Raw genomic sequence first — 18,732 nt, 5'->3', positions numbered from 1 at the left:
CCACCTGAACCACCCGGGGTTCTGGGGGAACATCACCCGGGGTTCTGGGGGAACATCACCCGGGGTTCTGGGGGAGCATCACCCGGGGTTCTGGGGGAGCATCACCCGGGGTTCTGGGGGAGCTTCACCCGGGGTTCTGGGAGAGCATCGCCCAGGGAACATCACCCGGGGTTCTGGGGGAGCATCACCCGGGGTCCTGGGGGAGCTTCACCCGGGGTTCTGGGGGAGCATCACCCGGGGTTCTGGGGGAGCATCACCCGGGGTTTTGGGGGAGCATCACCCGGGGTTCTGGGGGAGCATCACCCGGGGTTCTGGGGAGCATCACCCGGGGTTCTGGGGGAGCATCACCCGGGGTTCTGGGGGAACATCACCCGGGGTTCTGGGGGAGCATCACCCGGGGTTCTGGGGCAGGATCAGCCCTTTCCCAAGGGCGCTGCCCCTCGGTGGCTCCAACAGGCACAGAGGCCCCAGGGCCGGGCACAGGTGCCACACTCCAGGTGTGCAGGGCAGGAACCACATCCCGAATCCCGGCAGAACCCCCTCAAACCACCACCAACAGCAACAAAAATCCGAGGGAAAAATCCCCAAGCCTTGAAGCAAGGCTTGGCAGTGATAACGAGCTTTGATATCGCTGGGGGCCGGCCCAACAGCTTTTATGACCCTTTTTTTGCCTTAGCAATGCAAATCCAATCTGTATTTAGGGCCTCCCCTCCAGAGCTGCCTCTCAGACAGTCAGGGGGAGCCCGGCAGCCTCTCGGGGTCCTGCACAGCCAGGCTCTGCCCCGAGCATCCCCAGCCGAGCCCTGGGCTGGTTCCCGTGCCCCAGCCGTGCCCTGGGCTCCCGTGCCCGCTGCAGGACGTGATGGACACTGATGCCAAGCCCTCGTCCCTGCAGCGTGTGCAGCCCTGCCTGGCCGAGCTGCTGGGCACTGCCCTCTTCATCTTCATCGGCTGCCTGTCGGTGCTGGAGGACGCGGGGGGCACGGGCCGGCTGCAGCCCGCCCTGGCACACGGGCTGGCACTGGCTGTCACCGTGGCCGCGCTGGGGGACATCAGGTAAGGGACAGCGAGCGCCCCTGGGCTGTGCCAGCACACGGAGCTGCTCCCACCCTCCCCTGCCCCAACCCCAGTGCCCTCAGCACCCCTGCCTTGCCACGGAGCTCCTGGTGCCCTTTGGGGGTGGTGGCATCGGTGGTGGCATCTTTGGTGGCACCCACAACGCCGTGGGTTCGGGGCTGCTCACCTGTCTCGCATTGCAGCGCTTCAATTTTTAGCCCCTTTTCATAAAAACGGTCAAGCTGAAGGAGCAGCAGCGTTCTCCTCTGGGAGTTGGAGATATCTAAGGGCCCTTCCAGCCCAAAGCATTCTGTGATTTTATGATTCTCTCTGAAGCTGAGATGTTTCCTTTTACAAGGATGTCAGAGCAAAACATTTTGACCCAACTGCGCTCCTCCTCTGGGTATTTTCAGGTGGAAGAAAAAGGGAGGGTTTCAATAACTCAAAAGCAACATTTAGAAAATGTGCTCATTGCAAAAGCTGCTGTGTGGTGCTGAGACACACATTTATCCCTGGGGAAGATGCTGAAAGGGTCCCTGGGGAGTGTCAGCCCCTTCCCTGTGCCAGCTGCACACAGCGCAGGGCTGGCATCTCCGGGCTGGCCCGGCTGGCCTGGGCAGGAGCAGGGCACAGCCCGGAGCCCAGGGCAGTGGGATGAAAATGCAGCAGCGCCTGGCAGGAGGGAGAAGGGCCCAGGGTGGGGCTGGTGCAGTGGAGACTCCTGAGCCACGGTGCCTGTGCCAGGTCCTGCTGCACCCCAAGCCCAGGGCAGCAGCACAGGGGAGCTCCAGGTGAGGGGCTGCAGCTTCACACCGAATCCTGAAATGGTTGGGATTAGAGAGGAGCTTAAATCCCACCCTGTGCACCCCTGCCACGGCAGGGACACCCCCCACTGCCCCAGCTGCTCCAGCCCCAGTGTCCAGCCTGGCCTTGGGCACTGCAGGAATCCAGGGGCAGCCCCAGCTGCTCTGGGCACCTGTGCCAGGGCTGCCCACCCTACCAGGGAGGATTGAGCCCTGGGAAAGGCTGCCCAGGGAAGGATTGAGCCCTGGGGAAGGCTGCCCAGGGAAGGATTGAGCCTGGGGAAGGCTGCCCAGGGAAGGATTGAGCCCTGGGAAAGGCTGCCCAGGGAAGGATTGAGCCTGGGGAAGGCTGCCCAGGGAAGTTGAGCCCTGGGAAAGGCTGCCCAGGGAAGGATTGAGCCCTGGGGAAGGCTGCCCAGGGAAGGATTGAGCCTGGGAAAGGCTGCCCAGGGAAGGATTGAGCGCAGGGAGGCTGGAGAGGAGCCCAGCTCGGGAGGGGTTCCCATTCAGGCTGCTCCCCCAGTGGGGTTTGGGTGCTGCCAGGTGCCCCCTGAGCCCCGGCTGGCCCCAGCCCGGGCTGCTGCCCTGGGGCCCTGGGCAGCCGAGGCAGCAGCCCTGAGCAGCTCCCTGCTCTCCTGGGGCTCGGCTGAGCAGTCAGATGTGGCTCCTGCTCCCAGACTCTCTGACTCATCTCCAGCAATTATCAGCCTGATCAGTTATGAAACCTGTTCATTAACCTGTGTCTCATGGCAATCAGGATTAATTAGAGGGTCTCTCTGTCTGACTGGCTCGTGCTTTTTGAGGAGAAGGATTTAGGTCTGGTACCGAGGGCTGGCTCTGGTCTGTGACTGCCTGGGGGACGTGTGCCCTGCCAGGCTGTGCCAGCCCAGCACTGCATTCCTGCAGCTCTGTGAGTGCCCTGCTGCCCACAGCTGCCTGGCAGCGCTGCAGCAGCTCTGGGACCTCCTCAGTGGCATCCCCCAAATCCTGTCCTCAGACTGCCCCGCCTGGCACTGCTGCGTGTCCAGCCTGCTGCCGCTGCTCTGCAGCACAGGGAACACCTGGATCCTGCTGCTCTGCAGCACGGGAGGGCTGGCAAAGCAGCTGGGGTGCCAGGGCACGGCGAGAGGCCACCGCGCTGGGTGATGCCCCCTGATGCTCCTCTCTGCTCGGCAGCGGCGGCCACTTCAACCCCGCCGTGTCCCTGGGCGTGTGCCTGGCCGGGGGGCTGCCCATGCCCATGCTCATCCCCTACTGGCTCTCCCAGCTCTGCGGAGGGGTGATCGGAGCTGCCCTGGCCAAGGTAGGGACCCGGGGTGTCCCTGGGCATTGGGATTGTCCCTGCCCTGGCAAAGGTAGGGACCCGGGGTGTCCCTGGGCACTGTCCCTGCCCTGGCAAAGGTAGGGACCCGGGGTGTCCCTGGGCATTGGGATTGTCCCTGCCCTGGCCCAGGTAGGGACCCGGGGTGTCCCTGGGCATTGGGATTGTCCCTGCCCTGGCCAAGGTAGGGACCCGGAGGTGTCCCTGGGCATTGGGATTGTCCCTGCCCTGGCCAAGGTAGGGACCCGGGGGTGTCCCTGGGCACTGTCCCTGCCCTGGCAAAGGTAGGGACCCGGGGGTGTCCCTGGGCATTGGGATTGTCCCTGCCCTGGCAAAGGTAGGGACCCGGGGGTGTCCCTGGGCACTGTCCTGCCCACTGCGGGCTCTGGGGCCAGGCTCTGCCCTCCAGAGGTTCGCCGTGCCCTCTATCCAAGGGGGCACAGCAGGACCGGGGTGCCTCACAGCGCTGCCCAGGGCGTTTCCCCGTGCCCGTTCCCCCAGCACCGTGCCCTGGGGGCGGTTCGGGTTCGGTGCTGCCCGGTCCAGCTCCAGCAGCACCGAGTGCTCCGGCCGGCACATCCCGCGGGCAGCCGGGGCTCCCACCCCGCCCCGGTCCCCCGGCGGTGCCCGAGCCTCCCCCGCCGGCTCCGGGCGTGCCAGGCTCGGGGCCGCCCGTCCTGCCAGCTTAGCCCAGTTTAGCTCCTCTTTAAGCCGCCCACGCTGCCCCGACAGCGAGCCCATCTGCTGGCACGGGCACGGGCGCGGCCCGGGGCGGGCGGGCACCGACGCTGTCCCCGCAGGCCGTGGCACCGAGCGAGCGCTTCGGCAGCGCCGGCGGAGGAGCCTTCGGCGGAGCCGCCGCTGCCCAGCGGGTGCCGGTGCCCGCCGTCCTGGCGGCCGAGACCCTGCTCAGCTCCCTCCTGCTCCTGCCCGCCTGCGTGGGAGCCGCCAGCCGCAGGGGCAGCGCCCCGCTGGCCCCGCTCTGCACCGGGCTGGCGGCCACGGCCGGCATCCTGGCGGGGTGAGCTGTGCCCGCCGTGCCCGCCGTGCCCGCGGGATGGGATAATGGGATGGGATGGGATGGGATAATGGGATGGGATGGGATGGGATGGGATGGGATGGGATGGGATGGGATGGGATGGGATGGGATGGGATGGGATGGGATGGGATGGGATGGGATGGGATGGAGCTGCCCTCCTGAAGCACAGCACGGACCCTGTGCCCAGGGACACGGAGGCAAGCTGAGGAAGGGCACCAGATGAGCCCAGTGGGCGCTCTGGCAGTTTGGGAGAGGTGCTGGGCTGGGCGCAGGAGCAGCCAGGGCCACAGGATAAGGAGCACACGCAATTGGCAGCGTGAATGGAGCCTTGGCTGAGGCGGTGCCCACCCGCTCGGGCAGGACCCCGGGCCGTGTTTACACAGGGCACCAACCCCTCGGCAAATATTTACCCCTAAGGCTGTAATTGCTGCCACCCCACGAGTGTGTGCAAGTGTGTGTAAGCTGTGTGTAAGCTGTGTGTAAGCCCTGTGTGAGATCTGTGTAAGTCCTGTGTGGTGTGGAGCCCCCCTGAGCAAAGCCTGGCTGCCTCGGCCCGAGCCCGGTGCCCAGCAGAGCCCCGGGCAGGAGCCTGGCAGGGGGCTGCTGCTGCCCACCCCTCCCTGCCCGTGCCAGCAGGAGGGGGGTGCCGCTCCCGTGTCCCGCTGGGATGGCACAGCCTCGGTGTCCCCTGGCAGGGGCGGCGTGTCCGGAGCCTGCATGAACCCAGCCCGAGCCTTCGGGCCGGCTCTGGTGGCCAACTCCTGGCACAACCACTGGGTCTACTGGCTGGGGCCCATGGCAGCTGCACTGCTCGTCGGGCTGCTGCTGAGGTAGGTGGCACCTGCAGTGGCACCGGGACTGGCACCCTGCGGGCTGACCCTCCCCGTGCCCGTGCTGCTGCTCCTCTAGCGGGCAGCTGCTGCTCCACAGGGTGTCCAGGGCTGGGGACTCCTGTCCCTTTGCCTTCCCACGGGGTCAGGGTGGCAGCAGAGGCCCAGCCCGTGTCCCCACGGGCCTCACCCGTGTCCCGTGTGGCTGCCAGCCTGGGGCCGCTGCTGTGCCCGTGTCCTTGTTGTGTCCCTGCCAGGGCAGAATCGTGAGCCCGGATTTCTGTCTCACTTCCCTCCCCAAAGGCTCCTGCTGGGTGACCAGGCCACCCGCCTGCTCCTGAACTTCCCGTGCTGCTGGAGGGGGGATGGAGCCCGGCTCTGCCAGCCCTGCCACGGCAGCAGCCCACCGGGAGCATCCTCGGACAGCTCTGTGGTGCCCCAGGCTGCTCTGGCACTGCCCATGCATCGTGTCTGACCCCCAGAGCTGTGCCCGGGCACCCACAGAGCCAGGGAGCCCTGTGCCCTCCGTGTCTGACCCACGGAGCCAGGGAGCCCTGTGCCCTCCGTGTCCGGGCACCCACGGAGCCAGGGAGCCCTGTGCCCTCCGTGTCCGGGCACCCACGGAGCCAGGGAGCCCTGTGCCCTCTGGGTGGGCACCACCACCCCCGCCACCCTCGCCGGGATGGTGCCGAGCAGCTCCTGCCCCGTGATGCCTCAGGGGCGGCAGGAGGGGGCTCTGGGCACAGCGCTGCCTCATCCCGCGGCCCCCAGCCTCCCCTGGGGGGCTCGTGGGGACCCCCCTGCCCTGGCACACGGCTGGCACCGCGAGCACCCCCGGTGCCAGACAGGAGCGCCCCGCGCTCCCGGGGTTAAGCCACGCCGGATTTTGGGAAATGATGGCTTGGGAAATGCCTGATGCTCGCCCAGCCCCCGCTGCGGGCAGGGGCCGGGGCTGGCTCGGGCCGCTCCCCGGGCAGCAGCGGGCACCCCGGGCAGGGCAGCTGCCTCCTCCCTCTCCCACCGCTGCCTCTGCCGTGCCAGGGCAGCTCCCAGCTGTCCCCGGGGGCTGGCAGGGCACTGCCAATGTCACCTCTCTATTTTCAGCCTGGTTTCTGCTTTGCCACGCCGGGGGTGACCCGCGCGGGGGCACGGGGGCACTGACGCGTTTTTAGGGAAGGACGATGCTGCGGGGATGCTGCAGCGAGGGAAGGCCGGGGATGGAGCATCCCTGGCGAGGGGCGAGGGGCGCTGTGCCCCCTCCCTGGGCAGCTGCCGGGGCTGGGCAGCAGCCGAGGGAACTGCCGGCGAGCCGGGGGCCCGGCAGCCGCTCACCCGGGCAGGAAAACGGTGCCACCCCAAAGGAGACGAATGGCATGAAGATGTCACCGGGACGGTTGGCATGGCAACGCCACAAAAACTGCCGAACCAAACACGGAGTCGCTGTTTCCTCCCCGAAGGGAACCCGAGGGGCTGCGGGGCCCCCAGCGCGTCCCCGCCCTGCTCGGGGCACAGCTCCGGCGGAGCGGGGCTGGGCCCGGGGCTGCCCCTTCCCCTTTCGAGAGGATGCTCGGCCCCGCAGGAAACGCGCTCGGCTGCGGCTGCCTCTGCACGGGCAGGCTGCTGCGCCGGCACCCCAAATCCAGCCTGCACCCCAAATCCACCCTGCACCCAAATCCATTCTGCACCCCAAACCCATCCTGCACCCCAAATCCAGCCTGCACCCCAAACCCATCCTGCACCCCAAACCCACCCTGCACCCCAAACCCATCCTGCACCCCAAATCCAGCCTGCACCCCAAACCCATCCTGCACCCCAAATCCATCCTGCACCCCAAATCCACCCTGCACCCCAAACCCATCCTGCACCCCAAATCCAGCCTGCACCCCAAATCCATCCTGCACCCCAAATCCAGCCTGCACCCCAAACCCACCCTGCACCCCAAACCCATCCTGCACCCCAAACCCACCCTGCACCCCAAACCCATCCTGCATCCCAAACCCACCCTGCACCCCAAACCCATCCTGCACCCCAAACCCATCCTGCACCCCAAATCCAGCCTGCACTCCAAACCCACCCTGCACCCCAAATCCATCCTGCACCCCATCTCCCTGCTGCCCCCGCTTTCCAGGCTCCTCTCCCCGGAGCAGCAGGGCAGGGGCTCTGCAGGTCCCTCCGGGGCAGTGGTGCCACCGCCTGTCCCGGGTGCAGGGGACAGCAGGGGACAGCAGGGACAGCCCGTGCACGGCCTCGTGTGCTGATGTGTTGGGCACATTCCTCTTTCATTTGTCAGGGTGACTTTCGATAAAGCATCTCTAACACCACGTTGTTTTTCCTTGAGTATTATTAAAGTGCTTGATTTATGCTAATTAAATACCAATTAACTTCGAAGCACTTAATGTGCTTTAAGGACATAAAATACATCTCATTCCCATTCAATTAAATTTGCATCAGGCCTGGACATGGGTCTGCACCGCGTTTTTATCAGCACATGGATCTGCTGGGATGCTGCCCGGGGTTTTCCAGGTTCTGGTGCCTGTTGGGGTGCAAAGGGCACCCATGGGGTGCTCGGGCATAGGGGGGTGAGGATCCTGCTGTCCGGACAGCCCCGGGGTGGTCATTCAGAGATGAGGGGCTGGACGGGCACCAACCCTCAGCCCCTGCGTGCTGGAAAGCTGGGATGGGCTCCGGGCACTTGGCAGAGGTGCCAAAGGCTGCACAGACACCAGGCACGTGCTGGCCCAGGTGCCACCAGCTGTACCCGGTGCCAGCACCTTGGGAACACAGGGAAAACGCTCAGGGTGCTGCAGAAGAACACCCAGCTCTTCCCTGTGCCAGCTGCTCACCAGCCCTCACCCGCAGTGAGGGAAGGATCGGCTCCCAGCATTTTCCCTGCCCAGGGCTGCAGGGGCCTGGCAGTGTGCTCCCCGAAACTTGCAGCCCCTGAGCAAAGGCAGCACCCTGAGGGGGCAGGATGGATGAACGCTTTTAAACGTGCCCCGTGAGGGCATCTGGAATTTCTCCTGTTGCTCCAAAGGCTTTCTGCAGCTGGAGAAAGGACAAAAAAGGGGGGAAGGAATCCTTTCAGCTGGGTTTGCCCACCCACCAGGCAGACCCGCCGTGGCTGCAGGGGGTGAACCCCGAGCTCCCATCTCTGCTGCTGTGCCAGCCCGGTGCCGTGGGGCTCCCAGGGGTGCTCCCCGGGCCGGGTGGCAGCGTGGGCAGGGCACGGGGGACAGCGGAGGTGGGGATGACGCGCGGAGCCAGCTCTGCGCGTGAGCTGGCATCTGCATGTAGGAGCGGGGAGCGAGCGACGGGGGAGCGGAGCGGGGGTGGGATTCTGGGGAAGCTTCGGCAGCCGCGCCGGGCTGCGGATGGGCTCCTGCCGCCGGGCCCGGCTGTGCCCGCGGGGCTGGGCGGCATCCCTGGCCACTGTGCCACCTCCCCCGGTGCCGTGCCATGGCCCTCGACACCGGGACACGTCCCTGGCTGCTGTGCCATGTGCCCTGCTCCCGTGCCAAACGCCTCAGCACTGTCCAGTGTGCCCAGCGCTGTTCTGTGTCCCCAGCAGTGCCCCGTGTCCCCCAGCCCCATGCCCGCTGTGGTCCCCAGACCCAAGCCCCGGGCCGGGGCAGCCCCACCAGGCTGTGCAGGACCCTGAGGACAAGAACAGCCCCACCAGGCTGTGCAGGACCCTGAGGACAAGAACAGCCCCACCAGGCTGTGCAGGACCTGAGGAGCAGGACAGCCCCACCAGGCTGTGCAGGACCCTGAGGAGTGGGACAGCCCCACCAGGCTGTGCAGGACCCTGAGGACAAGAACAGCCCCACCAGGCTGTGCAGGACCCTGAGGAGTGGGACAGCCCCACCACGTTTTGCTCCAGGCCCTCCTGCCAGAGGTCCGGCGGCGTTTCCCGGGGGCGGGGGGACATTCCCAGCCCGGTGCCGCGGGCCAGGCCGATCGGTGCCCCTGCCACCGTTCCTGCTCTGCCATCTCCCTTCGGCAGAGCGGGAACGGCCCTGGAGCAAGGCTGGTGGGAGGGGAATGTGGGAAGAGGGGTTTTCTCCCCCTCCCCAACCCGTTCCACCCCACTTCTCCTTCCACTCCCTCCACTGATCTTTCATTTCCTCCCATTGGCATCTCCCTGGAGAGCGGCTGGCACAGAGGTGCCCCCCGGGGACCCCCGGATCCCCGGAGCCCCGTTCCCCGCAGCGGAGGGGGAGCAGAGCCCCCTCCTCACTGCCGACATCCAGCCTGGCTTCCCCGGGCACCGGCGGCTTCCCGTGCCCAGCGCCGCCCCAGCTGAAGGATTTACATTTTAAAGGGCTTTTAGAATGGATTTGCACAGACATTTATTTGCAAGTGTTATTTTTTTTCCCCAGCTTTTGCCACTTCGAGTGTTTGTGGAGAAGAAATAACAGACAAAGCACGGCAGGGAAAGCCTCGGAGAGCTCGCTGCTGATGATGCAAATACGGTGCGAGCAGCGCAGGGTCACAGCGGCGATCCCCAGCGACAGCCGCGCTGCTGCCGCTCCCCGCAGCCTTCCCCAGCTTCGGCAGCTCCGGGCTCGCACTCTGGGGCAGCGGGCACCGGTGCGAGCCCGGGGCACCGCCGAGCCAGCGCCGGGCCCCGGGGGCCGCGGGCCGGCGGGAGGAAGGCTCGGGAGGGGAACGCTGACGGTGCTCTGCGCCGGCAGCAGCCAGAATGCTGCACAATAAATAGCCATTTTAATTACCGCACAACATTGACAAGATTGCTTCCTCATTTGGGAAATTAAAACAAATGCTCCATCAAAATGATCAACATTGCAGGGAGAGGCGCGGGGCTGCTGGAGGAATCCTCGGGCTGCGGACGGAGGCGGAGTTGGCACCTCGCTGCCGCCGGGGCCGCCGTGTGCCCGCGGTGCCCGGCGGGACCCGTCGGCTCTGGCAGCTCGGAGGGAGCCCCGGGAGCAGCGCGGGGATGCGGGGCTGCCCCCCCAGCCCGGCCGTGCTTCGGAGCGGCTGGGTGGGTGGGAGGCTGACCCCGCTCGCTGCCGGGACGTGGCTGTCCCCTGCCCGGTCTGACGGGGTGCCGGGTCCCTTCTGCCCGGGCCGGGGGCCGCAGGGGCCGCGTTGAGTCCCCGCCGTGCTTCTCGCAGCCTGAGCGCCCCCGGGATGTCCCTGTGGGCGGGGGCGGCCTCTGGGGACTGAACCCCCCAGGGCTGCTCTTCTCCCAGCCCCCCTCCCATTCCGAGCTCTTCCCTCAGCTCCATTCTTCCTTGTTTTTGATGGGTTTTTTTCCTTTTTTTTTTTTTTTTTTTTTTTTTTTTTTTTTTGCAGCCCTCCCGTTGCCATGGGAACGGTGACATTCCGAGCCGGGCGGAGCGGAGGGAGCGCGGCCGCCGGGGCCGCCCCAGACACGGACACGGACACGGACACGGACACGGACACGGACACGGACACGGGCGGGGTCCCACGGCTGCGGGATCCCGGGGATGGGGGTCCCCGCGTCGGGGAATTCCCCTGGAGCGCTCCTACTCCAGCGGAAAGAGCAGCGGGGTTCAATTACAGCCGGGCACCCGCTGCCAGGCCGGAGAGTCCTTTCAGGGCAGGAAATTGCAGCGTGAATGAGCGGGGGGCAGAGCAGGACGGCCCTTAGCATCCAAATTATCCTTAATAAAGGAGCTCGCGGGACCTGGTGGATGCGATCCGGGAAAATTTGGGTCCTGGGCGTGCAGGAGTCCTGGGTTTCATGGGGACACCGGGAGAGGGAACAGGGAGGGAGAGCCGGGGATGCCGTGTGGCAGTGCCAGCCCGACCCCCGAGGGGCAGGGCACAGCCTGGGCACGGCTCAGCAGCCCCGGGCCGGGCACAGACAGGAGGTGGCCACGGCCCCATGGCCAAAAACCCCGCGGACACCACCACGGGAAAAGCCCCGGACACCATCCCGGGAAAAGCCCCGGACACACACCACCACGGGAAAAGCCCCGGACACCATCCCGGGAAAAGCCCCGGACACCATCCCGGGAAAAGCCCCGGACACACACCACCACGGGAAAAGCCCCGGACACCATCCCGGGAAAAGCCCCGGACACACACCACCACGGGAAAAGCCCCGGACACCATCCCGGGAAAAGCCCCGGACACCATCCCGGGAAAAGCCCCGGACACACACCACCACGGGAAAAGCCCCGGACACCATCCCGGGAAAAGCCCCGGACACACACCACCACGGGAAAAGCCCCGGACACCATCCCGGGAAAAGCCCCGGACACCACCACGGGAAAAGCCCCGGACACCATCCCGGGAAAAGCCCCGGACACCATCCCGGGAAAAGCCCCGGACACCATCCCGGGAAAAGCCCACGGCCGCAGGAGCTCTCGGGGCTTTGTGCCCCTGCGGGCAGCACGGGCGGGCTCGGGCACTGCCCGCTCCCGGAGCTGCGGATCCCCGGCTCCACCAGGAGCAGGAAGGAGCTGCAGGAGCTGCAGCCGAGAGGGAAAAGGCAGAAACAATTTCCAGCTTCCTGCAGATGGCAACCGGTACGATCTGGCTGACAAACACAGATGAGCAAGAGTGAGGGAGGGATAAATAAACCCCGCGGCTCGCGGAGTGAAGCAACCTGCTGGCGTTTGCTGCAGAAAATTCCCACTCGGCCAGGGCCAGCTGCCCATCCCGGTGCCGGGGTGCGGCAGGACCGTGGCACCCCGGGGACACCGCCAGGGCACCGGGCACACGCGTCCGCCCACCCGCTGCCCGGGCGCCCTCGGGGCCGGCGAACCCAGGAGCAGCCGAGGCAGCAAACCCAACCCGAGTCACTGCATCAGAGACGGGGGAAAGCCTCATGCAAATGTTTTCCATTCCAAAATTATTTTCGTTCCTTAAGCTGGTGAAGCCCCAAGTCTTCCATGAGGACTTGCTTTTTTTTTTTTTTTTTTTTTTTAATGAAACTTTTTCTAAATATTTCTGGAAATTCGTGGCAGGTAGGTTACCCTCTGCCTGCAGTATTTTTTCAGTTTTTCCTGCCGCTGAGGAGCGGGAGGGAGGAGCGGAAGGGACCCGACGCGTTGTGGCGCTGGGGAGGGCGAGCAGGGGGACACCAGGGGACAGCGGGCACGGCTCCGGCACTCCCGGCCCGCAGCTGGAATAATCCGCCGTGGGAAATCAGCCGAGATAACGGCGCTGAGCAGCCGAGCCCCGCCCGGCGCTCCCGGGCTCTGCGCTCCGTCCCGGGCCCCGGGGCCGGGACGTGCCGGGGCAGCCGGGCTGGGGCTCCCGGGGAGGGGCACGGCCCCAGCCGGCCCCGGTTTGCTGCCAGCAGGGATTTAAGCGGCCAGGGCGGGCTCCCGGCCAGGCTGGACAAGCTGGGGGTGGCCGAAGGCCAAAGGCAGGGCAGGAACATCCATCTGGGATTTCCACATCCCGGGGCTCCCGAAGAAACGAGCACCGGCGCATCCCTGCCCAGAGCTGGGCCCGATGGGATCCGTGAGTGCGGAGCAGCAGAGAGCGGCTGGGAGGAAAGGATTACTGGCTCGGCTGGGAGGAAAACCCTCCCAGGCACAGCTTAATGAAGAAATCATTGTGCAGGGATCAGCCCCGCGCCGTTAATGAGCCTCGTTGTTATTTAAATGAGGCTCCTGGAAGGGCTGGGTGAAGAATTCATTATGAGATTATTTTTCTGAGCAGTGTGATGAATGATGGGTATAAAAGCAGCCATCCCTCGGGAGAAGGAAGCTGCAGAGAAATGCAGCTCCTGGGCTAGAGCAGCTGGGGTTTGCCATGGCACAAGCAGAATTGTGCAGCCCGGAGGGGGCCTTGGTGCCTCTGATTTTCTCCTGCTTCCCCTTGGCTCTGCCTCCGGAGCTGGCCTGTGCCACCAGGCTGCTCCAAGGCCTGTCCGACCATCGGACAATTCCAGCTGGACACTGCCAGGGATCCAGAGGCAGCCGCAGCTGCTCTGGGCACCTGTGCCAGGGCCTGCCCACCCTCCCAGCAGGAATTCCTCCCAATCTCCCATCCAGCCCTGCCCTCTGGCAGTGGGAGCCATTCCCTGTGCCCTGTCCCTCCAGCCCTTGTCCCCAGCCCCTCTGCAGCTCTCCTGGAAATCCCTCAGGCCCTGGCAGGGCTCTGAGGTGTCCCTGGAGCTTTCCCTTCATCTTGCACCAGCTCGAGCCCATCGCTCAGCAGCAGCTCGGCCTTGTTGCTGCTGCGTTTGAGTCTTGCTTTTGAATCCAGCATAAAAATGTAATGCTGTCCTTGGCTCTGTGCTGTTGCCTGGCTGCCCCAGGCCCGCAGCTCCCCTGTGCACCTGGTGAGAGGTGTGGAGGTGGCAGTGCCACTCTGGCCCTGCCACTGCCCTGCCCCGCCGTGCACCAACCCAGTGTGGAGCACAGGGTGAAATCAAAAAGTCGGATCAAAGGAATAATCACAACTTCCTGTAGAGTTAGAGGACACGGAAGCCAATAATCAATCAGATGGTTTGGGAACCAAGCAACAACACCCCAAGGATTTCACCACAAACTTTGCTTAACCAACTGTGCGGGAAGGCGGTTTGATGTGGGCCGTTTCTGGGTACATAAAACAGAATTAATTTGTTCTCCCTGCAAGCCAGCAGCCAGGAATATGAAATATTTAAATAGCCTAAGCATGTTTGGCATGTGCCGAGCCATGCGAGCACCCCGAGGCCGGCTCTGGGTAGGTGTGGTGGCCGTGCCCCTCCTGTGCAGCCCCGGGCAGGAGCGGCCCGGCTGCCCATCCCAGCGCCCCAGCTGGGCACGCGATGGAGAAACGCCCGTGGCTGGGAGGAGCGAGGATGTGTCACACACAGCCCCAGGCACGGCAGCTCCGCCCGGGGGGTTTCACTGCTCCGGCACGGCCCTGCTGCCCCTCACAGCCTGGGAGCCGCACCCCAGGCCACCCCCGCACCCTGGGGTCCCGGGAAAGCGGTGAGCCCGGCTGGGGGGATGGAGGGAGCCCTGTTTAACCCCTTCCTGCTGCCCCTCAGCTGCTCCTGCCCGGCGAGAGCAGCGTGTGCCAGCTCCCTGCCGCATCCCTGTGCTCAGGGCAGTCCCGTGCTCGCTTTGCCCGGCTTTCCTCCTCTCTGCCCAACAGCCCCGCGTTCTCTGCCCGCCGTGTTTGCCCTCCTCCCGGGGGCAGAGGTGCTCGGGGGCCACGGGCAGCTGGAGCGCTCCGTGCCCCGGCAGCGCTGTCACCTCGGCAGTGTCCCGATGTCCCCAGCCACAGCCCCGGCCGAGTCCCGCCTGTCACATCCCGGCGTCCCGGAGCAGCCGGACATTCCCCACCCGCACTGCCGGCCACGGCGGGGCTGCAGGAGGGCAGCAAAGGAAACGATGGATTTCCACATCCAGGACGGGAGCAGGGGCTGCTCCAGCCGGGCGCCGCTGTCCCCGTGTCCCTGTGGCTATCCCCGTGTCCCTGTGTCTGTCCCCGTGTCCCTCCTGCTGTCCCCGTGTCCCTCCGTCTGTCCCCGTGTCCCTGTGTCTGTCCCCGTGTCCCTGTGTCTGTCCCCGTGTCCCTGCTGCTGTCCCCGTGTCCCTCCTGCTGTCCCCGTGTCCCTATGGCTGTCCCCGTGTCCCTGCTGCTGTCCCCGTGTCCCTATGGCTGTCCCCGTGTCCCTGTGTCTGTCCCCGTGTCCCTCCTGCTGTCCCCGTGTCCCTGCTGCTGTCCCCGTGTCCCTCCTGCTGTCCCCGTGTCCCTGTGTCTGTCCCCGTGTCCCTCCGTCTGTCCCCGTGTCCCTCCTGCTGTCCCCGTGTCCCTGTGTCTGTCCCCGTGTCCCTGCTGCTGTCCCCGTGTCCCTGCGGCTGTCCCCGTGTCCCTGCGGCTGTCCCCGTGTCCCTGTGTCTGTCCCCGTGTCCCTGCGGCTGTCCCCGTGTCCCTGTGTCTGTCCCCGTGTCCCTGTGTCTGTCCCCGTGTCCCTCCGTCTGTCCCCGTGTCCCTGCGGCTGTCCCCGTGTCCCTGCGGCTGTCCCCGTGTCCCTGCGGCTGTGCCCTCGCTGCGGCCACTCCGGAGCTTTCTGCAGCTCAGGCACCACCGACATTTGGGTTTTTTCTCGCCCAGCGGCGGCTGTGGAGGATCTCCTGCCGCGGGGCGTGGGCAGCCGGGTCTCTCCTCACACGAACGCAGCATCTCTCCCCGCTCCATCCTCGCCGCACGGAGGACGTGGAGCACGCGAAAACTGTGAAAGCAGAAAGGGAAAAGCCAGAGAAGCTGATGGCACCTCGGTGCCTGTCACCCCGCCCGTCCCCAGTGTCCCCACGGAACCCGGGGCAGTCCCCCTGCGGCTCCAGCTGCGGCTCCAGCTGCGGTTCTGCCCCCGGGCCCTTTGTCCCGTGGGGTTTGGGGGTTTGACCGCGGCTGTGCTGCCCCCGGGGACCCCCGAGCAGCCTCTGAGCGGGGGCTGGAGGAGCGACTGCAGTGAGCAGCGACAAGGTCCCCCAGGGTTCGGAGGGACCAGGATTTTCTGCCTAAGGAAATCCCTGTCCCTGCTCCAGGATCCCTGTCCCTGCTCCAGGATCCCTGCTCCAGGATCCCTGTCCCTGCTCCAGGATCCCTGTCCCTGTTCCAGGATCCCTGTCCCTGCTCCAGGATCCCTGTTCCTACTCCAGGATCCCTGCTCCAGGATCCCTGTCCCTGCTCCAGGATCCCTGCTCCAGGATCCCTGCTCCAGGATCCCTGTCCCTGCTCCAGGATCCCTGCTCCAGGATCCCTGTTCCAGGATCCCTGTCCCTGCTCCAGGATCCCTGTTCCAGGATCCCTGTCCCTGCTCCAGGATCCCTGCTCCAGGGTCCCTGTCCCTGCTCCAGGATCCCTGTCCCTGCTCCAGGATCCCTGTTCCAGGATCCCTGTCCCTGCTCCAGGATCCCTGTCCCTGCTCCAGGATCCCTGCTCCAGGATCCCTGTCCCTGCTCCAGGATCCCTGTTCCAGGATCCCTGTCCCTGCTCCAGGATCCCTGCTCCAGGATCCCTGCTCCAGGATCCCTCCTGGCACGCTGGGTGAGGGCAAGAGGACAAACGGATGTTGAGGCTGCCGAGTGCTGCTCAGGCACCTTTATATCTAATTAGAGCTGGACTTTTCCTCCACCTGTTTCCTGTGGCGGATTTGGGTCCCGAAGAAAAAAGAGATTAAAAAAAAGAGAGAAATCTGTTCTCCAGCTTTTCTGAACTCCTCAGAGGGGGCCGGTGCGGGCAGCAGGGCAGCAGCATCCCCGCACCAGCGCGGGCTGGAGGCGGCAGCGCCGGCAGGGTGCTCCAGGAGCGCAGCTCCCGCACGCCTGGGGCAGGGCTTTCCTAGGAAACGGGGAGAATTCCGCTTGGCTTTGGGATTGTGACTCTGCTGGGATTTGGGCTGGCTGTGGGGTGGGGTGAGGCCGAGGGCTGGAGCTGTCCAGCACAGCGCATCCCGCCGTGTGCCCGAGCCCCTGAGCCCGGGGTTCGGGCTGCGGGATTTTCCTGGGGAGGATGGGGAGGGGAGGATGGGGAGAGGAGGATGGGGAGGGGAGGATGAGGAGGGGAGGATGAGGAGGGGAGGATGGGGAGGGGAGGATGAGGAGGGGAGGATGAGGAGGGGAGGATGGGGAGGGGAGGATGAGGAGGGGAGGATGGGGAGGGGAGGATGGGGAGGGGAGGATGGGGAGGGGAGGATGAGGAGGGGAGGATGAGGAGGGGAGGATGAGGAGGGAGGATGGGGAGGGGAGGATGAGGAGGGGAGGATGGGGAGGGGAGGATGAGGAGGGGAGGATGGGGAGGGGAGGATGGGGAGGGGAGGATGGGGAGGGGAGGATGAGGAGGGGAGGATGAGGAGGGGAGGATGAGGAGGGAGGATGGGGAGGGGAGGATGGGGAGAGGAGGATGGGGAGGGGAGGATGAGGAGGGGAGGATGAGGAGGGGAGGATGGGGAGGGGAGGATGAGGAGGGGAGGATGGGGAGGGGAGGATGGGGAGGGGAGGATGGGGAGGGGAGGATGAGGAGGGGAGGATGAGGAGGGGAGGATGGGGAGGGGAGGATGAGGAGGGGAGGATGGGGAGGGGAGGATGGGGAGGGGAGGATGAGGAGGGAGGATGAGGAGGGAGGATGGGGAGGGGAGGATGAGGAGGGAGGATGAGGAGGGAGGATGAGGAGGGGAGGATGGGGAGGGGAGGATGAGGAGGATGAGGAGGGAGGATGGGGAGGGGAGGATGGGGAGGGGAGGATGAGGAGGATGAGGAGGGAGGATGGGGAGGGGAGGATGAGGTCCCTTCCTGAGGATGTGAATCACGGCTCAGGGGACGCTGCCCGGTCCCGCTGCTCCTGTGCCCCGGCAGCTGGGCAGCCACAGCAGAGGAGCTCGGGTTTGGCAGCTCCATGGGCATCCCCGGCGTGGCAGGCACCGAGACTCTTCCCAAGCGCTTTTGGGTGGCTTTCGGTGCCTTCTCGCAGCAGGAGCAGCCAGAGGGGAAAGCAGCCTTAGAAGCCAGACTTTGATGGGAGCAGGAATGAACGGGGCCGATTTCCCCTCTGCTCCACCGCCGGGCTCCCCCGAGAGCTCCCGCCCGGGGCTGTTTGTGTGCGAGTCCCTGACACACCTGGGCGACCTCCCTTGCACTAATAAATAGAACAGCTTCCTCAGAGGAAGGAGCTGCTGGGATCCTCATCCCGAATCTCCGAGTGCTGGGGGGCTCTGATCCTCGGCTTCTGTGAAAATGAACGTGGCCATGAAGATCCTGCCTTTCATATGACGTGACTCAGAGTGCACTAAATAATGAAAAAAGGAAAATTAAGTAGAATTACGTAAACTAAGGAAAGAAGAAAGCAATCCCCTGAGAGCAAGAACTGTACCTGGCTTTTGTACTTTTGTGCCGTGGCCCAGCAGTGACAAAAGTTTGAGCATGATTATCATGATTATCAACACTCGTAGGGGGAAATGAAAGCCATATTCTGTGCATTCCACATGCAGCAGTTATGGGGGCTGTCCTTGGAAAATGGGAACATACAGTAAAAAACAACAAGGCAGAAACAGGCAAAGCCCAGAGTTTACAGTAAAAATGAGCAGAATTCAGCCTGGTGGGGCTCCACGTGCAGTGCAGCAGCGCTGGGAGGAACACCCCTCTCCCCTCAAACAGTGCAGAGGGAAGGAGGGAAAACGCCCTGCAATTATTCCCATTATTGCTCGGTTCCTTTCCGTGCAGGAGGAGTTATTTCTGCTCCACAGCTCCCTGTGTGAGCCCGCACTGAGCGGGGCTCCGGGGCAGGGGGGACCCCGGTGCTGCCAGCACAGGAACCCCACGTGTGGCCCCGGGGACGTTCCCCCATCCCCTCCCAGCACGGCACGGCACAGCAGGGACGGCTGCAATGGATTTCTGCTCCTTAGCAGGAAAATCAGACGGTGAGAGAGATGGAAGCAGCCTGCTGCTGCTGGGAGGGTGGCATCAGCAGGACAGGTCAGCCCTGTCTCATTACTGCACTGAACCTTTCCAAGCAGCTGCATAATAACAGCCCTGGGCCTATTTCGGGAAAGCCTCCTGGGTGTTTAATTCCATGGAGTGAGTGGGGCTTTCTTCAGAGAAAGAGCACGTAGGATGGAGGGCTGGATCACAGCAGAGCAGGGATGGTCCCGGGCCTCAAAAGGGGCAGGATCACGTGGATGCAGATCCAGAATTAAATCCCAGAAATGAGAATTTAGGAATACTCGTTCATGGAAATATGGTT

The 18,732-nt window shown here is 64.9% G+C and overlaps 1 protein-coding gene across 1 annotated transcript; it reads left to right on the top strand.

Moving 5' to 3' along the window:
• The first annotated feature begins 346 nt into the window (after positions 1-346).
• AQP8 (aquaporin 8) lies at positions 347-7,713 on the top strand. Its single transcript, XM_085592031.1, has 5 exons — positions 347-1,056; positions 3,036-3,162; positions 3,981-4,201; positions 4,915-5,049; positions 5,353-7,713. Exons 1-5 carry the CDS (start codon positions 863-865, stop codon positions 5,522-5,524), a joined length of 849 nt encoding a protein of 282 aa, XP_085448157.1. The 5' UTR covers positions 347-862; the 3' UTR covers positions 5,525-7,713.
• The last annotated feature ends 11,019 nt before the right edge of the window (positions 7,714-18,732 follow it).

Source organism: Lonchura striata, chromosome 14 (genome assembly GCF_050655825.1).
Source record: "Lonchura striata isolate lonStrDom1 chromosome 14, ASM5065582v1, whole genome shotgun sequence".
Lineage (NCBI taxonomy): Eukaryota > Metazoa > Chordata > Aves > Passeriformes > Estrildidae > Lonchura > Lonchura striata.
Note: the sequence above shows the minus strand (reverse complement) of the source record. Positions and strands in the feature narration are given on the sequence as shown.